The 18,858-nt window shown below is 33.1% G+C and overlaps 2 protein-coding genes across 2 annotated transcripts in view; one reads left to right on the top strand and one right to left on the bottom strand.

The window, feature by feature from the left end:
* Positions 1-200: 200 nt before the first annotated feature.
* On the top strand, positions 201-11,458 carry LOC126770474 (small subunit processome component 20 homolog). Its single transcript, XM_050489865.1, has 14 exons — positions 201-362; positions 508-794; positions 955-1,288; positions 1,484-2,710; positions 2,790-6,238; positions 6,313-6,477; positions 6,590-7,637; positions 7,800-8,026; positions 8,445-8,610; positions 9,240-9,422; positions 9,514-10,059; positions 10,342-10,527; positions 10,839-11,096; positions 11,249-11,458. Exons 1-14 carry the CDS (start codon positions 318-320, stop codon positions 11,435-11,437), a joined length of 8,310 nt encoding a protein of 2,769 aa, XP_050345822.1. The 5' UTR covers positions 201-317; the 3' UTR covers positions 11,438-11,458.
* Positions 11,459-11,968: 510 nt separating this feature from the next.
* LOC126770630 (uncharacterized) overlaps positions 11,969-18,858 on the bottom strand; it is a 38,670-nt gene continuing 31,780 nt past the window's right edge. Inside the window, exons 4-7 of the mRNA XM_050490125.1 lie at positions 16,979-17,066; positions 16,795-16,899; positions 15,719-15,856; positions 11,969-15,424 (exon numbers count right to left, since the gene is read on the bottom strand). Of these exons, the coding sequence (XP_050346082.1) occupies positions 15,153-15,424; positions 15,719-15,856; positions 16,795-16,899; positions 16,979-17,066 (603 nt within the window). The 3' untranslated portion in view covers positions 11,969-15,152. The remainder of the gene's footprint in view (positions 15,425-15,718; positions 15,857-16,794; positions 16,900-16,978; positions 17,067-18,858) is intronic.

The following is an 18,858-nucleotide window of genomic DNA, read 5'->3' as shown; positions in this document are numbered from 1 at the left end:
AAATAAAATAAATATATATATCACAATTAAAGGGCAAATTTTAAATAAATTTCATGCTCGTTGTTTATTACCCGTGATATAGCAGTGATCCAAACAATACTTTCAATAACTTGGGTAAGTAGTTGTATACCTAATGTTGAACGTCTTACGTCAATGTTATAAGTCAAATATGACATCAACTGTCAAACACACGTGCTGCAGTCGGTACAGCTTGTTCTGTTGCAAACTGCAAGCAGAATATTATGATTTGAATTGTTTTTAAAATAAATATAACATTATTATGATATAACTTAGAGCAGCTAAATTATTAAGCAAACATGAAAAATAAACCTGTAAAGCATAAAACCACCAATACATTCCGTGTAAGTACTTTTTAAAAATATTTAATTTAAAGGTTATTGTAATATTTCTTGCCTATATAAACATATATATTACCGTACTCAGTGATCAATTAAGGGTCTTTACTAAACAAAATATATGAAACCTACAAATGTTATTTTTTTGCAGTTTGTGCCTTTTGCTGAGCGTATAAATGCAATAGATATTCGCCATGCTGCCTTATATCACATTGAACATGCTTATACAAGTCAGCCAGGCGAAAATGAGACCCACTTCCATCTGGCCTTACAAAAATGGCATGGTCTAAATTTGACCGTAAATTTTAAGAAATTTAAAAAGGATGTCTTTGGTATAGTCACTGTGCCACAACTAATTCACAAAAAGGATGAAGTGCTAAATACTTTAGAGGAATATTTAAAATTAGAAGATCAATTGTGCTTACAACCGTTACTGGAGTGAGTTGAGTGTATATTATAATATTAAAAACTTAAAATTTTCATTTTAATTATTAATATTTATTTGTTGTTAATTGGATACAATGAATACATCAGCCATAAACTTAATTTAAAAATAAGTAATTTAACTTTTGTTATAAATATTAAATGTTTATTTCAGAGTTTTAGTATCACTAGCAAAAGACTTGCGTAGTGACTTTTATCCTTATTTTCCAAAATTCCTGGACATATTAATAAAATTATTAAACACAAAAGATGTAGAAAGGCTTGAGTGGACATTAGTATGCCTAGCCTTTTTGTTTAAAATACTGAAACCATACTTGAAGAAGGACATTGGGGTGATACTTAAGCGAATCATACCGCTGTTGAGTGAATCCCGACCACAGTATATAAACAATTTTGCAGCAGAAAGCTTTGCATTTGTGGCGAGGGATATAAAAGATAAAAATAAATTCATTGAGCTCATTCTTGAATATCTGGAGACAAATGATGATGTAAGGGCTATTTTTTTTTAAGTTATATACTTACTGTTACTCAAATATTTAGTCTTTAAGATTAACCATATTAACTCATATATATTTAACATTATATTATTCATTAATAACTAGTCACAGTATTGAGTGAAATTACATTCTTTTTTTTAAATAGTTAAGTAGCCAATTATTAATTGATCCCAATCTTTTTTTCAGGCTATTGCTGGCTGTGGACATCTCTTATTTGAAATATTGAGAGGTGTTAGTAATAAATTTCATAGTTGTATTGAAAATTTCATTCCCCTTCTATTTGGACATCTTAAAGATAAAAAGGAACACCAAGCTATCTTATTCAGAGTACTGACACAAACTATTGAAGATTGCCTACATGGCATATCACCGATGGAATTTAATATATTCTGGACGCATATGCAAAAATTTACTGAACAATTTTTGAAAGAAGATGATGATAATCCAGGATTAGAATATATTTTAAGATTGGCGGGCCAAGTGATTGAACATATGAATGGGAGATGTTTAACAAATCCACAACAATTTACCCTTCTTTTAGTAAAAGTAATTTGTGAGCAGTCATCAGAAAAAGTATTGGAAGTATGCTCTCAAATTGGGGCCTTGATGCTCCTGTCATCTCACATATCTTTATCCCAAGAACATGCCGGAATCTTGGTTAAAGTATTACTCCCTTTACCATATCCAAATATTCTGATTAATTTTGTGCAAAGTGTTGTTAATTATTCACAATTCGATATACATATTCTGCCTGCTTTTATAAAATTCTTAATTCAGTCAAATTTCGAAAGTGAAGCAATGTCGACTCTTGCTAAAATATGCCTTTCAAAGTCACCTTTATCAAAAAACGGCTTAAAGCTCTTTGAGTGGGTTAAATATCCTGTTGACTTTGGAAAAGGATTGCCGCAATTAATGGAGTACACTAAAAACGTCTTGAGTGAAGATATTGATATTATCATTGAACATCCAACTAAATTGTTAAATTTGCTGTTTTGTCTACCCCATATTGAAAAGGTTGATGTAGAATTTTGTATTAACATGTTAAGTGATCTAATATCAAAGTTATTCAAAGTATTCGATACTTGTAATCTTGAAGGTCAATCAAATGAAAATAAACTGCATTGTGAGACAACTGATTTATCAAAATCTGCTAGAAAAGTAATATTTCTAATAGCAACAACAATGGAATGTGCTATACATATATCGAATTGCCAGAAATTGAAGAAAATATGTGATATAGATACACTATTGCCTCTGTTATTACCTTGCGCAGCAGATCCAAATTACTTAGTGGCTCTTCACCTGGTTGATTTGTATTTGACTGCCTATGAACAGGAGAATGGCTTAACTTATAACTTTTTGTTATTAGTAGATTCATATTTGAAAATTAATGTATCATCTCCATTTCACATTGTAAGTACTTGTATTGTCTTATTTAATATTAGGAATTTTATAAAAGATGTTTTTTATGTTAATACCTTTCACGTTCCAGGTTCGTCTATTAACAACTCATATTTATAAATTATTCGAAAATGTAGAAGAATTGAATAAAACTGTACAAGTTGGAGGCGAAGTTGAGAGATTTTCAGTTTTCAGTAATTGTTTTACGGTGGAGTCCATTTCATCTTCTATTCAAGAATATAGAATGCAGTTAAATCTTTTGCAAAAAATGACTTTTAATACAACCCAATATGAGCTTGCGAAGCAAACTGATTTTCATCTATATGGCTTGAATTATATGTTAGGAGTTTTGTATATTAATTTTAAACTTTTATGGGAACCTGTGACGGAATTTATTGCGGGTTTTGGCAACGCACTGAATGCGGAAGAATTTTGGCCTACATTTTACAAAACATTAGAAACAGCTTTTGCTAATGCTAAAACAAACTTGAAAGAGTTTAGTTTTGAAGATGATTTTGACAGCAACGATAAAATATTAAGAGAAATTAGCGCCGATTATAGTAATATATCAGAAAGGCCAGACCTGTATAATTACAGAAATTTAATGTTAAGGATAATGACTAATTGTGTTCAAGTTTGTGAAGCTAAAAATAGAGATGTAGTCAATCTCTTCTTAAAGTTTATAGATGAAGAGTATAGGAAAAATGCGTCAGTGAATACATTACGGATTAATGTAGAAACATACAGTAAAGTAAAAATGGACACAGAAGATGATGAACATAATGTAGACGTTGAAGAAGAAAATCATGCAGTAATTCCTGAAGAAGAAATAAAAGATTCGGTATCAGGCAAAAATGTTTTTAAAACCCTTATAAATATTATGCAAGTTTTGGCACAATTTAAAAATCCAAGAGCTCTACACAAAGAACCTGTTTTTTGGGAATTATATCTAGAGTTTTTAAAACATAAAAATCCAGGTCTCCAGAAATTTGCTTTAGATTGCATCCTTAACTATAAAAACAAAAGTCTTGTGCTTTATAAATCAAATTTGCTGAACTTAGTTGATGAAAATAAGTTTAAAGATGAAATGACACTATTTAAAATAACTGAAGATTCTCAATCAATTCAACCTGAGCACAGAGAACATGTAATACCGATTGTACTAAGAATACTTTACGGTAAAATGACTTCTAAGTTAGGTGCTGACAAAAAGGGCGGAGGTCAAATAAGACGATCTTTAGTCATGAGATATTTGAGTGGTTGCAATGAAGATGAGTTAAAAATATTTATAGAAATGGCATTCACTCATTTTAAGCAATACATGGCAATGCAACCTAAAGAAATATATGCAGATATAGCAAACAATATAGACCTTAAATCTGTTATTAGTCCTGGAAAGTTGCACAGCGTTTTAAATCTTTTTGACGTTGTTCGAGAATATTTTGGAGGATATATGAAAGATAATTTGCTATCAGATTTTTTGAAAATATTTTTCGCAGTTTGTACAAATTTATCAAGTGTTCTGCGAAACGTTGAAAAAGTTCACGTAAGTTACGTCAAAGTCATTAAACACCTTCGAACTCTATCCATAAGTATACTAGGAAAATTATTTGATCAATTCGAAAAATACGTTTGGACTAAAGATGAGCTGTTCGTTATATTTCAAACGTTACTATGGCCTCTTTTGCCGCGTTTGCATATAGAAGGTATTCATAGCCCAACAGTATTGCTAAAACTTCTTAACATTTGGTGTCAAAACCCTAGATACTATGTATTGCTTATAACATGTTCAGAAGAAGATACTTCGTTAAGTCCTTTACCTGCAATATTTAAACTACTCTTGGCACCGAAAACTCACCCTGGAGTTGTCAATTTAATTTTGGATATGATTGAGAAACTCGTTACCTTAACAGAAGATGAAGAAGACAAAGAACTTCCTAATATAGAATCCTTTAGTACTTTAAAAGTAGATGCAGATATCAACCCTAACATGAATTTCGGTAGTAAAATTTTAGTTCCCCATCTACCGAGTATCTTAGAGGTTATGAAGAGGAGAATCGCTAATTCTGCAAAATCTAATACTGTCAATAAAAGAGACCTTTTAATTTTATCAAGAGTAACAGAAATGGTTACGACTCCAGAGATGTGTGATGAATTATTAAGTGTTTTATTACCTATTTTAGTAAAGAAAGTTTGCATGAATATGGCTGAAGAAAATATGGAGCATGCTGTCAATACCATTATAAATTTACTTGGTCGTAGCACAAATCCTCAACACTACATAAAAAACATCGCAATCTTGTTTAATAAAGTTGGGCCAGTAGAAGTTAGGAAACTCCTAATTAAATTACTGTCTTCAATAGCAGAAAACACAGCTATTAATAAAGATAAGTTATTGAAAATGGCCCATGTGATAACAGAAATGAATGCTTTTAATAAGAGATGGATTGAACAACCAGATTTCGACCGCCGACTTGATGCTTACAAACTTATATATCAAATGTTGGATGCAAATGAAATTGATGTTGATCTTACAATTTTAATCGTCAATAATTGTTTTTACTTTATACGAACCGAGAAAGACATTGGACTACGAGACAGTGCTGGATTATGTTTGAAGAAAATTCTTCCTAAATTATTAATTAAATATCGTTCAGCGAACGATGGACAGTTTCTAGTTCGAGATACAGTACTTGCTCTTATATCAACTAGTATAAGAGACAGCAAGAATGATTTTTTACGCAATGAGAGTATAACGTTGCTGGGAGAGTTAGTGCGGGAATGTCCAGATGCTGATGTAGTGTTATCAGATTTAGCTCCTTTGACTAATAAAGAAGATATAGAAGTTGATTTCTTTGAGAATTCTTGTCACCTGCAACTACATAGACGAGTAAGAGCGCTATTAAAATTCAGCAAAGTAGCTAAAAAAATGGTTAAATGCCCCACACCGAGGACACTTACTAATTTTATTTTGCCTTTAGCTTCAATTTATATTTGTGACGATAAGTATAGCGATAAGAATACTCTTATCGATGCCTGCATTGAAGTAATTTCAACTTGCTGCCGACTATTACCTTGGTATCACTATGAAGTTATATTGAAACTATATTTAAATAAAATGAGGCATTCGTCAGAACACCAGAAACAGCTCACACGTATATTAATCGGTATACTGGACGCATTCCATTTCGATTTCTCTAAAGTTAAAAATATTGAATTGCCGAAAGCATTGACTGTAAGCATGAGGAATGCAGCGAAATCGGGTACACGTGATCAAATAATATCAGAAGAAAGTAAAAATAAGGAAGCTAGTGATTCAGAAAGCGAGGCCGATGAAAATCAAGCTATTAGTAAAACAGGTGAACAAATAGAAGAATTGGAATCTGATTTACTTTTAGCAGAAGAAAAAGACGAAGAAAGTCTAATCAGTAAGGAAATAGACAATGAACCGGCATTTGAAAAAATCACAAACGTATCTCCCTCGGTCGGTAATAGAATAATAAAGTCCTTGTCTACTGGATTATTACCGCAATTAAATAGGTAAGATACTTTCAATCTCAATTGATGAAATATATCACATTCTAATAAATAGTTAAATAAATTTGTATTTTTAGGGCGATTGGAAAATTATCTGAACATGAAGGATCCCACAAGTTAAACAGACGTCGTACAGGAATGGCACGCTTAGAGGAAGACATGCTACGAGTCCCAATAGCATTAGCATTAGTCAAGCTACTCCAAAGATTACCGGGAGATATTTTAAGGCATCAACTTCCAGGGTAAGTCTTATTGTATTCTTAAATTGAAAATAACTATAAACTAGAATATTCTTGTATAATTTTAAGTGAGAAAGAAATGTGTAGAGGGTAAAGATGTGTATTAATTTTTCAGAATTATAATTAAACTATGCTCTTTCTTGAAATCACCATTGAAACAAGTTAGAATTACAGCACGAGATATTGTTAAGAAAATAATGTTAACAGTCGGTACATCATACTTAGGTGTACTATTAGAACATTTGACGCTTTTACTCACACGAGGATTTCAAGTACATGTTCTGGTTGCAACCATCCATAACGTCTTAGATGCCTTAAAATCGGATTTTAAGTCTGGTGATATAGACCAAAATCTCGATTACATACTAGATGTATGTACTAATGACCTTTTTGGCGCTTTGTCAGAAGAGAAGGAAGTTGATAAACTACACTACAAAACACCAGAAGCGAAACCGAGCAAAAAAAGTTACGTCACCCTCTTGATTGTAGCTCAGAACATCACAGAGAAGCGTTTAATAAATCTTCTTTTACCTTTCAAAGAAGTATTGCAAAAGCATCATTCGAAGAAAATTGTTGTTAAAGTACAAGAAGCGCTAATGCATATAACAAGTGGATTAGTGGCGAACAAGCTTATAGAAATAGAATCTCTATTTGTTTTTCTACACGGCCTTGCCTCAGAAAGTATACCGGAATTTGTATTAAGTGCGCCCAAACGTGAACTAACAGAGGCACAAAGAGAAAAAATGCTGAGAGCTAAACCGGATTGTTTTATAGTTCCTGAAATACCAAAACGTAATAAGGAATCGCAAGCGAGAAATGTTAAGACGTCCTCTAAAACAAACGCCCACGTAATCATCGAATTTAGTTTGAACATATTGTACGTAATTCTCAAACGAGAAAAGGTTCCTAGAATAGATTGTAAAGCATTTGTGGATCCTTTAATACCACTTCTAGTTGATGCTTTGAAAAGTGATCATGTCAAAGTAACTACCGTTGCCATGAAATGTATTGCGACGCTGTGGACCATAAGAGTCAGTACACCGACTCTTGAAGATATGACAAAAGATATAGTAAAGATAATCTTCTCCATATTACACAAATTCGCAACGTTTGGGATTAGTAAACAGAACGACAATTACCATTTAGTTAGAAATGCATTTAAGGTAATTCAACACATACACGCTTGTCTTTATTTATTTGCAAAATATCAAGAAACTAGTTTTACCTGGTTCTCGATTTTTCTAAATATTTACAATGTTTTTTTTTAAATATTGAGGTGATATTCAATTGAGATGCTTATATTAAAACATGTCCATAATTTTTAGGCAGTTACAGTTCTTATACGAAATGTGAAATATTTCACATTGGAAGCTGAACAATTAAAAACACTTTTACTTTACGCGGAAGAAGATTGTCAGAACGATGAACGTCAAGCGAACTCGTTTTCATTGTTAAAAGCTATATTGGAAGCGAAGTTAGTGTCAAGTGAATTACATGAGGTTATGCAGAAAGTGTCTCAAATTTGTATTCTAAGCGAATCTGCTCGTTCGAGGTAAGTTCTATTTTGATTCATAAGGAATGATTTTACTTAGGTTTTTTTCTTTTTTAATTATAGTTGTATCTGTTATTTTATTTATATATAATAGTAGGTAGTATATAATAGGGTAGTCAGTATCAAAATTCAATGTATGTCACAAGAATTTAAGAATAAATAGCCATTATAGTTCATCATAATTGTAATTTATCTTTCTTAATATGTATGTATATAATATATTAGAAATAATAATTTTATATATAAAAGTCGTAAGATTTATTATTTTATTTTTGAGTTAAGTTGTTTATTAAAAATGTTGCCATTTAGGGAAAAATTGCAATTAAACGAAGCCGAGGATAAAATGTCATGTATTTTTAAACGAAGCTGAGGATAAAATGTCATGTATAAAAAATAGCATTTAATTATTAACTTACAGGGAAGAGGCTCGCATAATATTCGTGAACTATTTAACTCACTACACGCCCGGTAAAAAATTGGAGAAATGCATACAATTTTTCATTACACAATTAAATTATGAGCTACAACATGGAAGGGAGTCTTCATTAAAGTTTCTAGATATGATTATCAATAAACTTAACGTTGTGAGTATTTATGCATACAATACTTAAAAATATTTATATAATATTATAACACTGGTGGTAGAGCTTTGTGCAAGCTCGTCTGGGTAGGTACCACCCACTCATCAGATATTCTACCGCAAAACAGCAGTACTTGGTATTGTTGTGTTCCGGTTTGAAGGGTGAGTGAGCCAGTGTAATTACAGGCACAAGAGACATAACATCTTAGTTCCCAAGGTTGGTGGCGCATTGGTGATGTAAGCGATGGTTAACATTTCATGCCAATGTCTAAGGGCGTTTGGTGACCACTTACCATCAGGTGGTCCATATGCTCGTCCGCCTTCCTATTTTATAAAAAAAAATACATATAATAATATATATATTATATAAATTTTACTTAGTATCCTTTAATTCTATTAAGATTGTCTAACTAGTTAATAAAAGTGTTAATTGTCTATGGGATTATCTTGTTTTTGATTAAGTCAGACGGCTATCTGTGAACAGAGTCTGTTAGATGCCCTTACAGTAATTTATAAATATATAGAGTATTAAGAGATATATGAGCCTATTATGATTATAATACATATTTCCTATAACACTTCATATAGCTTGGCTCTTTTATCATTACTAAGTACAATGTATGTTGTTTACAGGACCAATTGAAAAATCATGGGGACTACATGTTTTTGTCTTTAGGCACTTGTATGGTTAATGATAGCGCTCCGGAGTGCCGTGCATTGGCGGCCGCTTGTATTGAGTCCATGTTGAAGAAGTTCCCAGCTATCGAGAGGAATAAACTCTTCGAACTAGTACTTGCTTTCTTTAAGGATACTCAGGTATAATACATAACTATTTATAAAATATATTTTAAAAATGTATATATTGTTTGTTGTAAATTTTATTCATTTAATTATCCCCGTTTTACAGCCAATACATTTCGAATTAGGTGCCCAACTTTGTATACGTTTCGTAAACGCCGAAGAAGATAAGTTTCAAAGCCGCCTCGGCAGTATACTGTCTTCTGTTAATGGCAAGATACTTCTACTGAGTAACGCCGTAACAGAAGGCAGATTTGTCAAAATAAAATTAGATGAAGGAAAAGATAAGACTGACGAAGAAAAGCAAAATGAAAGGGACCATAGCTTAATACAAATGTTGAATTTGATTGACAAGATAACAATCAATTGCTCGACCAGTTTGAAAAATAAGAAATTTGTGAGTGATTACGATGATGTAGCCCAGCAGTGTCAAGCGTTGTTAGCGTATCCCCACTCGTGGGTCAGATTGAGAGCTGTTAAGATATTGGGTACAATTCTGTCAGCGATAGACGTTGAAGAATTAAATGGATTGTCCAAAGAGGATGAGTGTGAAAGAGGCTTTATATTTGACGATACTGAAAATTGTTTGCGAAGTCTAGTGTTGGATTTGTGTGCGCAGTACACACCAAATGTGTCGCAAGATATGGCCGATCAGGTATATAACACATATATATACATATATGTTACAATATAAAATTACTTACATTGCCTATGAAGCTTATCATTTTTTAACAGCCCAGCTGTGGGACATTCACAGGCTCTTACTCGAATACAACTAGTATAGGATAATATATATTTTATCACATAATTTTTAAATTTGATCACATGTTGTTAATAATGTTCTTGTTCATTTGACATATTATATTTAATTTATTTTATGAATAAAATTTATTTAAGCAATGCTTATTAATATATAAAAAAATTCATCATATTTCAGGTAACAGATGTTTTATTTCAAATATTGAAGCTTGTGAATGAAATGCCGCGTTTTAAAATTTCAAACAAGACAAGGACAGAGGAAGCGGAAGAATCAAATTCAAAATTGAATATAAGATGGATATTATTCAAGTTAAGAAAGGCTGTTAACGTCGAAGTAGTTAAAGCGCCTATCTGTATGAACATTGTAAGTATGCTTTTATCAATTTTTTATTATCTTCATATAAACCTAAATGCTATATGTAATTGTTAGGAATATGTCAAAACTATAAAAAGAGCTATAAGAAGGGCTGAATGTTATTAACCTAATAGGAGTTGAGATAAAAGAGTGTGATGTTAATTATTATTATATAGAAATCCATTATATGTATATTATTTTTTCAAAATTCCAAAAAATATATTGTTAGCAATGTTTAAAGCCAAGCATTGTTGGTAACAAATACCAAAATGTTCTAATATAATTTGGCTTTCATATACCTAAACAAACTTCTATTTCAGAGAACTGCCATATTCACAATGTGGTTACACGTGATTAGTTCACTATCAATGGAGGATATTCTCAATATAATCGACGTGTTACTACCGCCGATTGTTCGAGAACTTTCCACTGGTGAAGGTATGGCGGCGACGCCCGCTAAACAATTGGCTGGTAGGTTGGGCAAGAAATTGAGAAGAAAGATCGGTGATATCGAGTACAGCAAGATGGCGGCTGAGGCACAAACGAAGTTGAATATTAAAAGAGCAGAAAGAAAGAAGGTTAGTTTAAAAATATATTAAAAGTATAAATAAATACATGTGTTATCTTCGAAAAAAGTATCAGTCAGTAGTTAACTTAGTTTAAAGTTTTTGTAATAAAAATGATTTACAATATAACATCTATTTTATAAAATTATATTTTTTTATTCTAGTTATTGCTACAAGAAAAAGTCAACAACCCAGAGAAAGCAGCAAAAAGAAAACTTCAATTGCGTGAAAAAAAGAAAAAGGCGAAGAAAATTAAACTTGAAATGTTACACGGCAAGAGACCCAGAGCTAAGAAACGAAAGGCGGAAGATATTGACATTGAGGACGAATTATTAAAAGATACAGAAGATTAAATATCTATATAAAATATCTAATGTAGAAATAAATTGGAGCCGTTTAAATTATCTGTGAAGCCTTTTCAGTTATATCTTATTATTATATAATTTACAAAATATTTTTAAACTGTACATATAATATTAAGTAACTATATTTTGTAATATGTAAATAAATAATATTATACATAATTGTTTTTTATTGTAGTTGTATTTAATTATATTTAGTTGTGGTAATAAGGGTAAATAAAACACATTTTAAACAAAATAATATTGCTTTATGCATTAGAAAATTATTTAACATAACAAATAACACGTATTCAAATAAACTATACATTACAATATAAACAATGCATTCAGGTGCATAGAAGCTATTCGTTAATTTATCTAAATATCACTAAAATATTTCATACAGAAGATTCGTGAAACGTCTTAACAAATTTTAAAATATTATCACAAATCACTAAACAATCAATTCTTTTTTACGCAGTACATAACCGCAAAGACAACGTTAATAAAGAAGAGAAGAATTAACGTACCTATTTAAGAGACAACATTTTATTATCTGTTAAAGAAATAATAATAAAAAAATGTTTTTTTTTTCTTTTTTATGGCTTATGGTAGTGCAGTGACAGCCAAAAATAATTTAGCCTTTTTCTGTTTATAATTTTACACAACTTGTGATTTTGTTATATTATTCAAATTAATGTTTATGTATAGTCATGAGCTATATTATAATATGCAAACTGCTAGTATATTCCTCGCGATATAATTTTCGTGCATATATTTCAGAAACGTTAATTGGCAGCACTAAAGCGGGGTTTTAACAAAATGACTAGATATTTTGAGCTTTGGTATTTATATTATTAAATAACGTGTTAGTACAGTTTTAATTGTTAGCTTAAATATTATTATTATTAAATGAATATAATACTACAGGACACTCATGGCTGTTCTTATTTTCCATCTACATATATTGTATTGTATTATTTCGTTAGTTTCGTTTTCTTAAATTGACTTAAAATTATTGTATCTTATTGTTAGAAGAAATATTTACTACTCTACGTATTTTTTTAGATATTCTTAAAAGATTTATCATTTTGTATCTATATTTCTAATGAAAAAATGAAATGTTATCTAAATGTTATCTATATTCGCTCATTGTAACAATATTTCATTAAACTTTTTTACTAACAACACTCTACTTCATCTTGCTAACAAATTTACTATGAATAAAACTAATATTAACTCACAGCACCAACTTTCAAACAACGCTCAACTTTGCTATTAAATATTTATACAGTATCGCTAACCTTACACCTAACTTGTGAGATGGGCGGGCAAAACTTATGCAACGGGAAAATATATCTAATTTCAGATCCATACTATAAAAATATAAGTACATTCCACTTTTCATTGTACCTAAAGTTGATTAAGTTGAGTTTCGACAGTAGTGAATTAAAGAATGAAAATGTAATTTTTTTGGTATTTTTTATGCTTGTCTGATTCAAATATTTTTGGGGGCATCATACTATATAGTATGGCAAATACTCTCTCTCAAAAATTATTTATAAAAAAGTCAAATAATAAAAAAAATTTAATCAATTTGAAAATATTTTTTCCCTGAGTCTTAACATGTACCTAGGCCATAATCTTATATCTAGCAAATGCGTTTTGATTTATGTACATAGAAAAATGTAGGTAAATAGTAGAATTGCAAAGTATAAAAAATATGCAATGTAATAATTAAAGAGTATAAGTTTTAAGCTCAAGATCGGCGGAAAGTGATTTGGACAAAATAGTCTGCAAAAAAAATTTCTTATACACAACGAGCTATGCTCGCGTATGGCATAGAGTACTTATTTGTGTAATATTTTTACCCTGAAATGCTTACACTCTCTGGGATTAAAAAGTCTTAATTTCCCCAGCATTTAATAGAAAAAAAATATAAACTCATAAAAAGCAAAATGTCGCGGAAAAAATATTGACCTGTGTATATAAAAAAGGTCCAAATAGGTACATAGTTTTTATTTTGCATTTGATAAATAGACGCAGTTAAGTTCTTAGTTGTATATATAGAACCTTTCATTCTTCCAAGTTATACCTATATAACATTCACAATAATTAAAAAATATATATTTAAAGGAGAATGACCAAAAATGTATGGTCCTAGGTACCTAAGTCCAAATATCCACTAACGAGACCTATGTCATAAAGTAGTGTACTAAATAGTGAGTCATTATAACCAGATCGCAACAAAAAATATACCGTAACTTTTTATGCGAAAAATATCGTTAATATACACGCAAATTATGTCATGCTGTCCGCCCGGTTACGCTGTCGGCCAATTAGACCAACAGAAACAAGTCATTTCGAAAAAAAAAAAATTACATGCCGCTTGGTGGCCCGTGTTAGGTTTTCGCTGAAATAGATTTTGGTCAAAGCCTCGGAAGAAAGAAAACACAACGCTGTTTTGAGTACCTGGTACTACTATAGGTACTCAGATAAAAACCGATTGCGTTAGTGATAGCCTTATATAGCCTTCAATTTACACGAGTTATCGACGAATCATTATTAGCGCAACATTAAGAGTAGAATCTGTGCACTATTATAATGCATTTAAATAAATAGTGAAACAAAAAAGCTAAACTACTATTTTTCATATAGTCATAACTTATTACTTACAGCTTATTTTTTTTGTCTCATATTAAAAGTTACTCTCTGTTTAGTGGACTATAAGTCGACATATGTCTCGTTAGGCTGCGTTTCCACCAAAGATGTGCAAAGATGGGTAGCGAGGGATGTGTTTGTTAAGATCCAATAGAATCACTTAATTTACCTAGCCTTACTCGGCGCAGGTCTAGTGGAAACAGCTCAACGGAGTGAGGTTTTTGTGCATGCAAAACAAGGGTAAAATGTGCGCTACGGATGTGTTGTGAGGGATGTCTGCTAGGGACGGACAAAGCGAAAAAATAGCCCGCTACACATTCTCGCACCGCTCGTCCGCGCACCGTTTCACAGCATTGCTACTACACATGGAGGCACCACCCAGCTGCCTCGCACATCTTTGGTGGAAACGCAGCCTTAGTGGTGGGTATTGAAACCACTTTTGGTCATTCTCCTTTCGATTTTTTCATTAAGCAATGTTGACATTTAAACTTAAAATTTTGAAAACGTCACATATTCGCAAAGTTTTATTGCTTATGGCGTTCCAAAGACTTTCACATTAAATTGTCAATATTCTTACGTAGTTACGTAAGCCAAATACAAACAAACCAGAATTTGTGTTACACATAATGTTTAAGTAAGTAAATATATAATTTTGCAATGGACGGCAACAAGCCTGGCGATTGCCTAAGCTATTAGGTACTTTTGTACAATAATAAGCTTAATGTAGAGTGCTATAAATCGCAATTTTGACTGCAGGATTTAAATTATTTGAGTATAAGCTGCTTTTTCAGGCTTTCTTAATGACGGTTTATGTTAATTACACTTATATTTTAATGTTTAATTATGACGCAATATAAAAGCGCCTGGGTAGACATTTCCTACTTAAAATATTGGGATTAATGTAATTGACTTTATCCAGCATTTACACGAACTGGGTTAGTAACGATATATTTATATTGTGGTTAGATAACGTTATTATATAAATTTTATTTATTGCGTTTAACATTTGAAAACATATTTTTTTATAACCCATACGTCCGTGTAAACGCACAATAATTATGCGAATTCACAACAACATAGACGATATAGGGTTGTATCTCATTATCTTCGATAACAGTATCCACAGAAGCGACGTAGTAGTCGCTAAAGCCACGCCTCCCCACCCCAGCTCTAGCGACCAGGATGTCGTAAATTCTCTCGCAGATAGTAAGGGGAAAGCGGGGTAACGCGGACCTATGACGCCGTCTGCGGTGTCATCACCGTGGGAACTACCGCGGGTTGACACTCGTTGGACTCGCTTGAAATGTATTATCATTAATGTGAACATTGCGAATAGCCCTGAAAAATAAAAGATTATGTTAGAATTTACAATTTTAAAAGGGGTTTTGATAAAACACTATATACGTGTAGTATATATGTATATGTATATATGTATATAATGAGAATTGTAATATCTATGAATTTTATTATACAATACACTATGCATAATTATACATGATCGATAATAGTAATTAAAAATATTATTTTATTATTTGCCGGTTTTTCTCGGCAAAAGCTATTATCCGAATCGGTGATAGTTATGCAATTAACTTATCCTTATTTTTGAAAATGACGATGCTTTTAATAACTTACCAGCTAAAAGATACATGACGCCAGTAACGAGCACGGCGCTTATTTGATGTTTGCAGACGCCGAAAGCGCCGACCAGCGCCGCGCTGCCTAACACGATGAGACACACCAACGCACACGATATGGACAGATTCTGCATACCTATATACAGTAATCAGTAATTAGTAACCGCCTGTAAATGTTCCACTGCTGGGCTAAGGCCGCCTGTCCTTTGTTTGCGGAGAAGGTTTGGAGCTTATTCCACCAAGCTGTTCCAATGCGGTTTGGTGGAATACACATGTGATGAGAAATTTGACACATGCAGGTTTCCTCACGATGTTTTCCTTCACCATCAAGCACGAGATGAATTATAAACACAAATTAAGCACATGAAAATTCAGTGGTGCTTGCCCGGTTTCGAACCCACGATCATCGGTTAACACTGGGCCATTTCGGCTCTTTACCTGCCTATTTACTTATATACATTTATCCTTTATTATAATTGAACTGAAATTTCTTTGAGAGAAATGAGATTAAAATGAAGGTTCAATATGTAATGTTTCTCACGAACGCATTCACTTCTTTCGCGTGTTATTAGTATTCTGAGTTGCAAACGCCCTTTTATAATGATGTTTTTTGCTTTTTAGTATCCAATCTTATTGCTCTAGGAGACGTCATTTTGCGAAGAGCTCACGTATCAAAGTAACAGCAAAGTATATTATTACCAAAAAAAATTATATTTAATTTTTGTCCTAGTTTTAAACGTATTTGTGTACTTCATATACATATATATACTTATAAATACTAGCATTATCCGTCGTTAATGAAGTTCGAAATTATAGTATGGAATGTTCCGGTATTACAGAAAGTATATCTTGTACGTTTTATTTGTCTTGGTGTCCATTTTGTTAAATGAAAATAAAGATAATTTAGCATACATTTTAAAATCATAACATATTAAACATTTTTTAAACTCGTAGTCAGCTTGTTTATCATCCAAATATATATTTGTATAGTTTTTATAATAGTTTAAACATCATAACAGACGATAAGCTTATTTAAGATTTAATCTTACTAAAAAGAATCTATATAATACTTACGATGTTGCCAATCTCCTCTCTGTTCATCTTCATCATCTGCCAAATAATTTGTGCACAGCGGCTCCGTCGGAAATCCGGCTCTGGCCAATATTGACACTTCTTCCTCTATAAATTGAAACTTTTTTGAAAAATAACCAACTTTTTTTAAAATATATTTTATATTTTCAAGTATTTTAAAATTTACCTTCTAAAGACACACACATGGTCCAAATACCTCCATTCATGGGAACTAAAAATGTGCCACCGCCTTTTCGAGAATTTGAATCTCCAATCTAAAAAATATAAAAACATATATATTTTTATTGAGTCTACGAGTTAAGAATCAATCAAACTGCCATTTGAATAGCAGTTATATATATATTTCAATTAATTCTAAATTTCTCCTAAGTAAATAAAATGTAATTGACTGTCAGGGAAGTAGGTATTGTAGGAATAGATAAATCTTTTAATTGAAAAGTGATATCCGCTCTCACGCTTTTTGAACGACGCGTTGAAGCTTATAAACAACATACATTCATGTTAGATTATTCATTGTTTTCATTCTCAGCGAATAGGTCACCATTCATTCAATCCGAACTGCCGAAACCAGCTACCTTAACTATCCCGGCTACATGCTTGAAGAATCTTTTAAAGCGAAAGCCGGAGTATGCTTGTTCGTCAGGGCGGATGTTTGTTGTCACCGATTGCGCTGCTTGGAGGATCCCTCCTTCTCCATGTTGGTGGTACGTGTGGACCTGGTTCGTCAGAGTCGAGTCTACGTGTGCCTCTACAGATCCCACAATGGTGACTTGGAGACAAGCCGATTATTTGACCATCTTAGTCGGGTGGCAGATGCTGCGCAAGAGCAGTTTCCTAACGCGGAATTGGTGTTTTTGGGGGATTTTAATGCTCACCACGAATCATGGTTGAAATCCCTCAAAACTGACCAAGCTGGAAGAACTGCTCATGCTTTTGCTTTCACACACGACTTGACCCAACTGGTTGATCAGCCCACCAGGACCCCAGACATTGATAGGCAAGCGCCTTCTCTACTGGATCTTCTGCTGATTTCTCACCCGGTGGAATATCAGGTTGTGGTTCAAGCTCCACTTGGTTCTTCGGATCACGGCCTTATATCTACCAAAGTGCCACAGGCCAAGCTGCCGCCATCAGTGGTATGCAAACGTCGCGTTTGGCACTATAAGTCGGCAGATTGGGACGGTATGCGCGATTACTATGCGTCAGGCCCTTGGAAGGAACGTTGCTTCAGTGGGAATGACCCGACAGCTAGGGCCGCTGCTGTTGCTGGTGAGATCATGTTAGGAATGGAATACTACATTCCTAGCTCAGATCTCATCAATAGGACGACGACGAATAGCACGCGTAACCGTTGGTTCACTCGTGAATGTGCCGACGCTGTATCATCTAAGCAGGCGGCATATCGCGCGTGGATCAACGGCTGCATTAGCGGGGCATCTAACATTGACTCACTGAAAGCAAACTACAATAAAAATTCCAAGTCCTGTAGGAAGGCATACACGAGAGCGGATGCACAGCGCATTGTACAGATTGGTCATGACCTTATTTCGCATCCTAGGGGCTCCCGTAGCTTCTGGCGTCTGACCAAGTCTGTGCAAAACAATTTCTGCCAACCTTCGCTGCCACCGCTCAGAAATCCGGACGGATCGCTAGCTCACAGTCCGCAGGAGAAAGCCGACCTCCTGGCTAAACTCTTTGCCGACAACTCTGTGATCGATGATTGTAGTGCGCAGCCACCAACAATACCTTCATGTGGCCACACGATGCCTGACATTAAAATCAGGCAACGTGATGTGCGTGCGGAGCTGCAATCACTTGATATACGGAAAGCTAGCGGTTCCGATGAAATACCAGCCATTGTGCTGAAGAAGTGCGCGGCGGAGCTGTCTCCTGTGTTAACGCGCCTGTTCCAACTTTCTCTCTCTTCGGGATGTGTGCCGGAGGCTTGGAGAAGAGCTAATGTGCAAGCGGTTCCCAAAAAAGGGGATCGGTCTGACCCGGCAAATTATCGACCAATAGCTATCACCTCAGTACTTTGTAAGGTGA

This window comes from Nymphalis io, chromosome 9 (assembly GCF_905147045.1).
Source record: "Nymphalis io chromosome 9, ilAglIoxx1.1, whole genome shotgun sequence".
NCBI classification, from domain to species: domain Eukaryota; kingdom Metazoa; phylum Arthropoda; class Insecta; order Lepidoptera; family Nymphalidae; genus Nymphalis; species Nymphalis io.
This window is presented reverse-complemented; position numbering and strand designations above follow the sequence as displayed.

Bases quoted from the DNA above. Each gene is read 5' to 3' on its own strand.
- LOC126770474 (XM_050489865.1), top strand. From the start codon at position 318: ATGAAAAATAAACCTGTAAAGCATAAAACCACCAATACATTCCGT. The intron at 6,239-6,312 runs GTAAGATACTTT...TTGTATTTTTAG, and splicing joins TTATTACCGCAATTAAATAG to GGCGATTGGAAAATTATCTG. The intron at 10,528-10,838 runs GTAAGTATGCTT...CTTCTATTTCAG, and splicing joins CGCCTATCTGTATGAACATT to AGAACTGCCATATTCACAAT.